General features: G+C 27.4%; 1 protein-coding gene across 2 annotated transcripts; it reads right to left on the bottom strand.

Moving 5' to 3' along the window:
- Window positions 1-3,310: 3,310 nt before the first annotated feature.
- LOC126660313 (xylan O-acetyltransferase 1-like) lies at window positions 3,311-7,867 on the bottom strand. 2 transcript variants are annotated; one of them, XM_056104209.1, is made up of 6 exons: window positions 7,715-7,867; window positions 7,101-7,609; window positions 6,644-6,815; window positions 4,876-5,075; window positions 4,633-4,791; window positions 3,311-3,927 (listed from the first exon to the last, which is right to left on the bottom strand). In XM_056104209.1, exons 2-6 carry the CDS (start codon window positions 7,562-7,564, stop codon window positions 3,579-3,581), a joined length of 1,344 nt encoding a protein of 447 aa, XP_055960184.1. In that variant the 5' UTR covers window positions 7,565-7,609; window positions 7,715-7,867; the 3' UTR covers window positions 3,311-3,578. The 2 variants fall into 2 exon arrangements, with proteins under 2 accessions (XP_055960184.1, XP_050209692.1); XM_050353735.1 differs by lacking the exon at window positions 7,715-7,867 and having other exon boundaries at window positions 7,101-7,615.
- Window positions 7,868-12,192: the final 4,325 nt, after the last annotated feature.

The following is a 12,192-nucleotide window of genomic DNA, read 5'->3' as shown; positions in this document are numbered from 1 at the left end:
CACTATAGGTCAATTTTTGTTTATAGTCCTTCAACTATTGACTTAAGTGATAAGTTGCCCTTCCAACTTGTATGCAATAAACGATTAACACACAAAATTATCATAAAATTGATGGTTATGGTCAATTAGTTCTATTTTACTGAATTAGTTTATTATTTGAAGGGACAAATTGCCAATTATGAGAGAAATTAGCTTATAAATTAAGAGTATAAACTGAAAAACAGTTGATAAACCATAACCATCAATTTTATGATTGATTTGTCCACAAAATTCATTTGTGTATTAACTGTCCATGGCTTACAAGTTGAGAGGAAAATTACTACTTAAATCTTTAGCTATTGTATCTCTCCTGTCGTAGTGCTTGAAAGTTTAATTTGTAACTATATCCTCTTTTAACTTTGTGTCACAATTGTTCACCGGTAGAATTTAGATTTGGGTAGGTTCTAATTCGGATTGGTATTAAAATTAAGAGTGAAAATAAGTTATATAGTGAAGTCGGAGTTAAAAGTAGATTTAGTCCAAACTACCAGATGATCATAAATTGACTAAATAGTCAGGTGGCAGATTAAACTTTAGCTCGAGCTGTAAAGAAATTATGGTTATGTAACTTGTCGTTCCAATTCAAATTTTTTTGTCAAAATTTAGAAACGAAAACTCAAGTCTTCTTAAAAAAAATTTATGAACACAATTTTCAAAGAAAAAAATCAGGTGATTGAATTTTTCTAACAAATATAAGCTGATCAGATTAATAGTCAATATAACACTATATAACTTTTGTTGTTTAAGAAATAATAAAAAGTGCTTCCGTAACTAAATTTTCATTTTGTATAATCCGTTCATTATCTCGTGTTCTAATATTTTTATAATTTTCCACTTGCATTGTGTGTGGAGCAGGAAGTCGCAATTCATCTTTTTTCTTATAAATTGCATATGAGACCTGCGATTTTATTTCCGTAGAGGAGAATCTATTTTTAAAATGTTGGCTGGGTATATCATACGTCTATTCGTTTACATTTTGAAAGTGTCGCGACAAGTTATAATCCTATCTAAACCAGAAATTTTTAATAGTCATTTTGTATGATTTATAAGACTGCAACTGGCTGCTACTTCATTAAATAAATAAAATTTTCAGTCACGTCATAGACAATATTGAAACAGATTAAAAATTAGAAGAGAATATGGTTACAAATCAAAGTTTGGGGTTAATTGAAAGAGATATAAAAATTAAGGGAGTATTATTGAAACTTATCCGGCCATATGAATATGTCTGGGGACAATTAAAGAAGACAATGGGTCACGTTATGGAGAGGTTTCGAGACTTTTACTCTACTCATTTTATGGATAATTGAGTAAGGTGGGACTAAGATTAAGCTGAATACATAGTTTGACCCCTGAACTTGTACCCTTTTACCCATCTAACCTCCAAACTTAACGTCTCACCTATCGAACCCCTGAACTTGTTAAATAACCCGATTTGACCCCCGAACTTGATAAATACGTAAACATTTAACCCCTCCGTACACAATTTCTTCTAGAACGTTTCAAGTGACAGGTGGACACGAAGGGTTCAATACTTACATATTTATCAAGTTCAGGGGTTAAATCGGATTATTTGACAACTTCAGAGGTTCGATAGGTGAGACGTTAAATTTAGGGGTTAGATGGGTAAAAGGGTACAAGTACAGGGGTCAAACTATGTATTAAGCCACTAAGATTATGTGTGAAATTGAGCATATAATATCTACTCCCTCCATATCCATAAAAATAGGAAAAGCATTACAAAAAATTTAAAAATTATTAATTATAATTAATATATTAAAATATTTTTTAGTGTTTTTAAAAAAATTAAGAGTGAATTATTATAAAACTATATATTGATTTAAATTGACGGTGCGTTCATTCGTCGAATATTTATACAATAAAATTATAAAAACAATTAAATATATTTGATAATGTATATATATATATATATATAGTTATTTTTTCTATCTTTATAAAACTAAAAAATGACTAACTTTTTCTATCTCTATAGGAAGGATGGAGTAATTACTTTCTTAAAAATATAAATAAATTATATCAATAGTGTTTAATTTTTTTTAAATTTTTCTATATTTATGTCTAAACTTTTTTGTTTCTTTGTATTAGTGTTTTAACTTTTTTTTTAAATGTATCGAATGAGTATTTTTATATATTTTCAACCATTAGACTACTAAAATTAAAAGTTATTTAAAATTTTGCTGACATTATTCGTCATTTCAATTATATCATTGCACACACGATTATCAAATTTATTACTAATATGATGTATAAATTTAAGGCCTAATGTCTTAAAAAACCCCGACCTTTTAACCCCTTTTCAATTATACCCTGACGTTGAAAATTTGTCTATTTTACCCTATTTTGCATTTTTGTGTTTCAATTGTACCCTGAAAAATTAAATTAACGTCTTTTGCGTTTGCAAATTTGTTTAAAACATTCTCCACGTCTCGCATATATTGATTGTATATTTTTAAAATTTATTTAAATTTAGTTAAATTAATTAAGAATTTAAATTAGTGTTAATTTGATTATGGTTTTTAGTTAGTTTTTAAAAATAAAGGACTTATTTGTACTTTTTTGAATGAAAAAGAATTTAATTTCATGTTTAGATTTAATTAATTGAATGATTTCATCATTTAAGTAAAAAAATTAATAAAAATTAAAATATTGGGGTACAATTGAAAACGGAAAATTCAAAAATGGGTAAAATTGACAAATTTTCAACATCGGGGTGGAATTGAAAAAAAGTTTAAAGGTGAGGGGTTTTTGAGTGATTAGGCCTAAATTTAAATAAAAACGAGACTTATTTTTTTCTTTTAGTACATCGGTGACAGAAAAATGGTTAAAAATATTTGTTTGGTACACTTTAAAAAAGTTGAAACACGATTACAAAAAAAATAAAATCCAAACACGGGATTAGAAAATCCAAAAAAATCAAACACTACCGATATTAATAATTTCAGACCCAATATTAGAATTTTAAAGTTCAGATACTACCGATATCAATCAAACTTATAAAAAAGTTTTATAATTATGTATAATCCCTCCAATTATTGGAGGTGGAACTGGAATATGTTCAATTCTTTTACCAACTTCTTACTCATTGATGATTAGCTTTCCTAAAAATAAAGCAATAAATTTACATAGTACTTAGTCACATCATTAAACTTATCCAATTTTGCAAGGAATTAAAACGAGTGCCAATTAGTCTCAAAATGACAAAAACAAGCAAAAAATGATAAATTAATACCACTAATTGGCAAATTAAGCATAAGAAGAAAATGCAAGTATGTTTTACATACTAGTTTGTATTTACTTTATTATTTTAATTTCCACATGTGCATTATACAATTGAAAAATTGGTGAATCAACTTGTACATTTTTTTCTCCTTTAATGAACAAAGTTGCAAAACAAAAATCTGTAGTGGATTTTGAAACCCTAGAAATTAAACTATATACCAAACTAAAAAGAAAATAACACATTTATAATAAAATAAAAATAAAGAAAAATCCGATACCATACCGGAAAATCATTAAAGTCACGATTTAGAAATAATACGCGCGTAGATAAACTCGTTCCACGTATCGGGTAATCCGGGAAGGCACCAATGGATACAATCGGCGTAGGTCGCCGGATCCGCCTGCTGCTCCGGCGTGAGCATCTTGCCTTGTCGGATTGTATGAACCGATGTATGTGCATCTTTTCGATATTCGGATAGAGCGGTAATGTTGAGAAAATGGACTGGTATTTTCATGGAATTAGTCACATTTTGAGCTATAATTAGTAGTCTACGATCTGTTCCCACGTTTGGGGGCTTTGTTGTGTTGAGAATTGGAGTTTTCTCCAATGCACATTTTATTCCATCTGGGTTGTCCCAATCCAAGCTCCTAATTCAAAATTTAAAAAATAAAAGTTCAATACTATATGTTAAAAATAATATGGTACGTAATAAAGTTATATGATTAGTGGAAATTAAACCTAGTATTAAATAATTAGCAATTATGTTAAAATCATGCTCAATATTAATCATAGACCTACTTTTTGCAAAGTATCAACCACCAAAACACACCTAATGTTACCTAATTTGAAGAGAAAATCTTAGTGTCATGCAACTTTAGACAAATGGATAATACATATACACATTCTTTTGACTAAAATGGGTCCAAATTAGGTTGTGAACTTAGTGCAATAATCGAACCAAACCGAATATTTAAATTGAACTATTAATATTGATTCGGTTTGATTTTACATTATACAAACATTACTTTTTTTGGTTCCGCGCCGTTTTGGCTGTAAACACAATTTCTAATTAAGCGGTAGTACAAATTGAGTCGAAAATTCAATTGAACCGACTAGTTCAGTTTAATTCAATTTTGGATATAGAAAATTTTAAACTTAAATTTTGGTGCAAATTGAATCGAAAAACCAAATTGAGCCAAACAAAAACAACCGGACCAGCCAGTTTTGTTAGGTTTGAAAATTATACATCTTTGTGAATTCGGGTTTGATTTTAAAAAATGAAATTTCGATTTATTTTTTTAAATTGATTGTAAACAAAAAATTTATAAAAATTATAAGATGAAAATCATTACTTGATATGGAGAGGAGACATGCTAGCAAAGAAGACAGTGGTCCGATTAGGATCAATATTATCCTCTACCCACTTAGACCATGTTGTTAAAACTCTACGATAAGCTACTGGCCGTTCGATGTCATCATACTCTGTATCCCCCTCATCGAACGATCCACGGCTGTTCAATCATTAAACATATTTAATATAATGATTGGTATTAAATTAAGTAAAATAGAAAATTTAATTGTGTATTAATACTTACAGAACTTTCATAGAAAAAGTGTTCATCCACCAAATGTATGTATTAAAAATAAGATAATCCACATTTTTCCAATTAACCCCATGTTTATTAATTGATTCTGGCATAATTATACGGTTTAATATGCTGTGCATATTTGGGTCATCAGAATTTGATTCTACTATAAATGGTGCCCAATAAAACTCTATTGTTGCATTATAGTCCTGCAAATTAAACATACAAAGAATAATTAAACACTAAAAATGTAATACTATAAAAAGAGGCATTTATATGCTTTATTTATTATATTACAATGAAAAAAAGATTCGCATTAAATAATATTCCTATTATATATAGAGAGTATTTTCCTTTTGCTTTTGCTTTTTATTTATTAATAGCTATTATGGTGTTTTAAGAATTAAATCGAACCGGCCAGTTTGACCACAAATCAAAAGTCAGCCATGTTTGATTTTTTTTTTCTAAAAGTAAAAAAATACGGTGTTTAATTTTTAAATATATCAGTTTATTCTTAAAATAGGCTTAATTACTTAAAAGCCACCCACCTTGTAATTTTTTTTCATTTATACCATGACCTAGGAAAATTTTCAATTATACCCTATTTTTGATTTTTATGTTTCATCTCTAACCTAATGAATTGAATTGACCTATTTTCTTTTGAAAAAAGTTTAAATTAGTCCTTCATTTTTAACCTATATTCTAATAAAACGTTAATGTTAATCATTAATATATCTTGTTTTAAATATTTTCATCTTTAAATTAATTAAATTATCAAAAAAATTACTTTTGGGGTACAAACGAAACATAAAAATCAAAAATAGGGTACAAATGAAAATTTTCTTAGGTTGTGGTATAAATAAAAAAAAATTACAAGGTGAGTGGTTTTTAAGTAATTAGGCCCTTAAAATAATACTCCCTCCGTCCCGTAAAGATAGAAAAAGCACCCATTTTACAAGAATTAAGAAAGTAGTTATTTATAGGTAACTTGTGATAATTTATCTAAATTACCCTTTGTAATCAATTAGTTATGTATATTTTCCAAAGTCACTTTACTAATTATAACACTTACAACTCATTTATTTATCTTTTCAAAATATGCATTTAATGTTTTATGATAATCATGTAGGGGTATTTTGATAATTTTTGAATTAACTAACTCCACTTTTTCTATTTTTATGGGACAAAAAAAGGTGGTACTTTTTCTATCTTTACGGGACGGAGGGAGTATATACATATTATATATAGTATATCGTTTTTTTATAATTGATAGAGAAAGCGCATTTGTGTGAGAAATTGAACTCACGACCTTATCAATAAATTGGCTAGTGCTTGTACCATTTAAACTACAACTCATTGTTATATATAGTATATCATACACATATTTTATTAGTAACCGTGAATTGAATACCGGTTCCATTTTTAAAACACTAGTTACTTTATCAAAGTTGGCCATAGAAAATCATATATAAAGATGCTATTCTTATTGCATGGCCAACCACACAATTGTCAGTATATTAGGTACTCTTAGTAATAATTTTTGGTTCACCTAAAAAACATTCCTTGCAATTACAAAAAGAAATACTAATGCATAGGACAAATTTGCTTTAGAAATTAAATAGTATACTTAAGTACTACTCAAAGAATTTGAAAATTTAAAAATATATTTCTTGATAATAATATTAATGGTAAGATTTAAGAAAGGAAAATGACACTACACCAATCAATGTATGAATATAGAAATTAATCAATTAATTAAGAAGAGTAAAGTAAGTACCAAAATTGTAAAAATTGCACGAGATCCTGTCTTCTCCCAAGTTTTTCTACCAGCAGGAACTACAGATTGAACCAAACAAATCATTGATTCCCATTGATTTCTATTTAAAGAATCTCCCACAAACATTAGCCTCTTGTTCCTTAATTTATTTAGCAATAATCCTGCTTTGAACCTTTAATTCAACACCAAATCAAGAAAATATGTCAAAACTAAATTCAAGAATCAAGAAAATGTATCAAAACAAATCAAGAAACCCAAATTCAAGATTCAAGAAAATATGTCCAAAAACAAAACAAGAAGCAAAATTTCAACAATCTAATTTGTCAAAAACAAATCAAAATTCAAGAATCAAGAAAATATATCAAAACAAGATTTAAGAATCAAGAAAATATATATATCAAGACAAAAACAAAGAAACCAAAATTTCAAGAATCTTTTAAAGTATTTTACTACTTACTTTGGCAAAGAACAATCTCTAGGCTGCCATTTCCAATTCTGAAACGTCGAATCTTTTCTACCATTTCTAAGACAAGTAACTTGCGCCGTAAGAAACTCACACTCCTCTTCTTTATACAACGGTCGTGTCTCATTATCAAAAACCCATTCTCCACTAAAAAGATCGCATTCTTCCGGTGGCAACTCAATATCATCATAATTATCTAATTCTTGATCTTGAGGCAATATTTCAATCTTCTGCTCATCGGATTCCAGTGGATTTTCTTGATTCGAAGCGTTTTCTTGAATTAGGGTTTCGTGATTCGAACCGTTTTCTTGAATTTCTTGAGGTTTAGGCCAAGAAAAAGGGAATTCGGCAATGGATTTAACATCCTCATTATACATAAAAACACCAAATAAAAAAATGGAAAAAACAACAACAAAAACTGAGAGATTGTTGTTTTTTTTGTAATTGTGTTTCATCATGGCTACTGTTACTGATGAGAAAATAGGGGTTTTTCTTCTAGAAAGCTGCATGAGATTAGAAATCAAAAATATTAGCAACTACAAAAAAAAGTTGATGAGAGACATGGAAATTATAGAGAAAATATAAGAGAGAAATTAATGATCACTTACGGTTAGAGAATTAATTAAGAATTGTGTTAGTTCAATGAGAGATTTGGTGAGATGGGTTTTTCTTCAAGAAACTGCATGTTAAGCAATTTTGGTGGAGGGAGAGTTGTCTCTCTCAAGTTTTTTTTTTGGTTAAATAAAATGTAGGAAAAATGGCTTATCTATCTAGAACTATAACCAAATCAAAGGAAATATATTTATAAATAATTTTGGATAGTCTTATCTTTTAATTTACGAGTACTGGCAGTTATATCTAATTAGTAGAATAATATTAATAAAAAAAGATCTCATTGATAAAAAAAAAAATATTATTTATTTTATTTTTATGATAAATTAGTCCATAAATAAAAAAATTATAAATCTTTTAAAAATTATATTTTTAATTTTATAAAACAATATATGTTATTGTTAAGGGTTATTGGTAACATATATCACCACATTTAGTATATGCCAATCTTTCTAAACTTTTCATCCTATAGCTTGTGTTTTATGTTTTTTTTTTATAAAAGTATGTCGTTTTTGGCTGTGTAAATGACCAAAACGACATTGTATAAGAAATATAGGCTATATATGCAACACAATAAAAAGTTGAAATATATGGTGCCACGTTTTTAAGATTGTGCTTAAATAAAAAAAAATGCGAAAGGTGGTGATATAAGGTAACAAAAATCCTATTATTAAATGATGGCTTAATAATGCTAAAAAATCATACCATTTTAACTTTTAAAAAATTATCGACATCTTTCAAAAGTTATAAATTTATCGTAATTTGATCGATTTGTTGGAAGTCTATCCAATTTCCCAAAATCGAAGCAATATTTTCAAAAGTGATTTATCTGTACCATGTGGAATCAATTAGCAATTTGTCTTCTTTCAGTTTTTTAAAATAATTACACATTTAATTTAAATGTAGAGATAATTATATCAATTTTAGAAAACTAAATAGATTTTCAACAAATCTATCAAATTAAGATAAATTTTACAACATTTCAAAAGTTTGGATTTATTTCTAAAAAATTAAAAAGGTTTGACTTTTTTCAATTAGGCCTAAAATAATTTTGTTATCATAAATTTTGTTATTAAATTTTATTCAACATGGACTAATTTATCATAAAATAATATAAAGCATTGGATTATATCCTATTTTTATTAATTAGACTCTTTGTTTTTGTTATTTGCTTATTAAATATAGGGTTAATTATATATAAAATCATCATCTTTATACGAATTTTTAAAAATAACTCGACTTTTAAAACGTGTCAATTCAGGGCACCATCTTTCGTTTCTTTTCAAAAACAACATTGACAATTTTTAACGGCGTTTTTGCTGACGTGGCAGACCCATCGGGTGTCCATGTCACCAAAATTTTACCTAAAAATGTGCCTATATTGTTTTTGAAAAGAAAAGAAAGGTGATGTTCTGAATTGACACATTTTAAAAGTTGAGTTATTTTAAAAAAAAAGGCTTAATTACTAAAAAACCACTCACCTTGATTTTTTTTTTCGTTTATACCCTGACCTAGGAAAAAATTCATTTATACCCTCACGTATGTATTTATGTTTCACCTCTACCTGAGGCACTAAATTAACCTCTTTTCATTAAAAAAAGTTTAAAATAGTTCTTCATTTTTAACCTAAGCTAATTAGAAATTAATTAGAAATGAATTTTTCTCTAAATGAAGGACTATTTTAAACTTTTTTTAAATGAAAAGAGGTTAATTTAGTGCCTCGGGGTAGAGGTGAAACATAAACACATATGTCAGGGTATAAATGAACTTTTTTCTAGGTCAGGGTATAAACGAAAAAAAGTTTAAGGTGGGTGGTTTTTAAGTTATTAAGCCTTTTAAAAATTGTGTAAAGGTGGTAATTTTATATATAATTAACTCTTAAATATAATTGTCTGAAGTGGCAAAATGACGAACCAAATTGTGTATATATAATCATTGTGCCAAAAATCTAATATAAATATTATTTTGTGTAATTTATTTTATTGTTTGAGAGATAGAGACATAAAAGAGAAGTGAATTCAAAGTTTCCAATTACCTGCCTGAGTTGGTCTTAGTCCAAGGAAATGTTAGGCTAAAAAAGGAGGTTGGTTGATGGTCATGGATTGCTTCATATGGTAGAGCAAGTGTTGTTTTCTTTTCGATTCTGCTATAAAACTGAATGTTTTGTCCATTAAATTAAGCATGAATTAAATTCAGTTAATTCGCTTAGTTCGATATGTTCGGTTCATAATTAAATTTAGTTCGATTACAGTTAAAGTTTCAAAAAATCAATTAACTAAATTAATAGAATAACCAATCTTTTTTTGTTTTTTATATTTAATCTCTATTCTTTGTGTTCTTATCGGTTTAATCAAATTAACCAACTAATTCGGTTGATTCAGTTTTGTATTTTTAGAATTTTGATTAATTTAATCTTGATTAATTTGGTCCTGATTAATTTTGAAGGGGAACTTTAGGGTAAGGCCAGTATTGATGAAATAATTGGGTTTCCCTTTAGGACTTAAATCGATGCAGAAAAACTTAAGGGAGTGATTCTTCTTTCCCAACAAATTTTGGGGGCTTGACAATATATTGTTCTGTTTCTTAAGGACTTTGAATGCTAAACATGAGTTTCCCTTGTTACATCATTTAGTTGGCAATTAAATTAATCACACTATTAATTTTAGACTTAATTACTTAAAAACCACCCACCTTATAACTTTTTTTCATTTATACCATGACCTAGGAAAATTTTCAATTGTACCCTATTTTTGATTTTTATGTTTCATCTCTACCTAATGAGTTGAATTGACCTATTTTCTTTTAAAAAAAAGTTTAAATTAGTCCTTCATTTTTAACCTACATTCTAATAGAACGTTAATGTTAATCATTTATGTATCTTATTTTTAATATTTTCATCTTTAAATTAATTAAATTATCAAAAAAATTACTTTTGGGGTACAAACGAAACATAAAAATCGAAAATAGGGTACAATTGAAAATTTTCCTAGGTCGTGGTATAAATGAAAAAAAAATTACAAGGTGAGTGGTTTTTAAATAATTAGGCCTTAATTTTATGCTTATAAGAATTTAATTATATGGTATGCTAATAGTAATACTAATCAAATTATGAATTTTTGATCGTCCAAAACTCACCTAATCATCTCTTCATATGTCAATGTTAAAAGTAGGTTCAAAATTTAATGATCTTTTTCATTAATTAATTCAAAAATTATGACATTAAAAGTCTACCAAGCATGTGTGTTCTTTCTTAATCTCCAACAACTGCCCAATGTTTAAGTTTGATGTATTAGTAAGTTTCTGTGTTAATTATGTTAATTTTCTTTTAACGATTGTGGAAGTCTTCGCACACATAATTTAATGATATAAATATTGTAATTTGATTTGAGAGTTTTAATTATTGGATAATATTTTTTTACGCTTATAAAACTATAGTATTTTTATAGTACGGTAACCTGATTCTATTTTTTTATTGAGATAACTAAATATTAATTTTTGCAAAATGGTTTACGTGGACAACGAAAATAGAATATTCACCCTATAAAAGATCACTAAACTATATACTTACTTAAAATGGATAATATTTTTATTAGGAAATGCAAGCATTTTGTCGTCTTTCATGTACGTAATATATATATATAATCATATATTATTAAGTCATTTTTTCATTGATGGAAAAATAAATCTACTTAAATTAAAAAAAAAAGTACTTTACCATTCTCTAAAATTACTATATAGTTTGGTAACTATACTTTTTACTACCCTTAAGTACCTCTACATTGTTATGATAAAAAAAAATCGAAAACAACAGAAAAAAAAACATATACTAAATCATAGATAACTTTATGTTTGAGAAAAGTAAAGGCTAAGAAAACCATTTTCAATATCTATGAATTGTAGTGAGTATATAAAATACAATCATCATTTCATATATACTAATGTTTTATACTTTGCTCACTGCCTCACTTTCACTTCAAATTTGTGGTTGCTACATCACTTTTATTACAAGGCAAGGCAACTCTATACTCCAAGGTTTCCTTCAAGAAGACTATTGCACACATGAAGCCCAGTTGATAATACGGTGACGTTATAGATCTAACTATTGACACTCGAGACACTAGCAGTCGATTAACATCTTTGTCAAAAAAAAATCGAAACCTAAATAACTAAAAGACGTATATTACAAAGCCCTCATATGATTCCAATCTTGAATCCACTTCAGGCAACACAGTAACCATATTAGAATCCGCTAACAAGGTTTTCTTTGAGGCTCCGACTATAGTAAAAAAAACAAACAAAAAAATATTGCGGTCCTTAAACTTATGCAGCATGATTAATTACTTCACACTTAGCAATTTTAATTAATTAAAAATAATACTCTCCATTATTAGATCTATTAAGGATAAGATAATTGTTAATGATTAGATAAACTGAGTACATAATTGGTTCATTTTAGTTCATGAACTTGTTAAAG

Source organism: Mercurialis annua, linkage group LG8 (genome assembly GCF_937616625.2).
Source record: "Mercurialis annua linkage group LG8, ddMerAnnu1.2, whole genome shotgun sequence".
NCBI lineage: Eukaryota > Viridiplantae > Streptophyta > Magnoliopsida > Malpighiales > Euphorbiaceae > Mercurialis > Mercurialis annua.
This window is presented reverse-complemented; position numbering and strand designations above follow the sequence as displayed.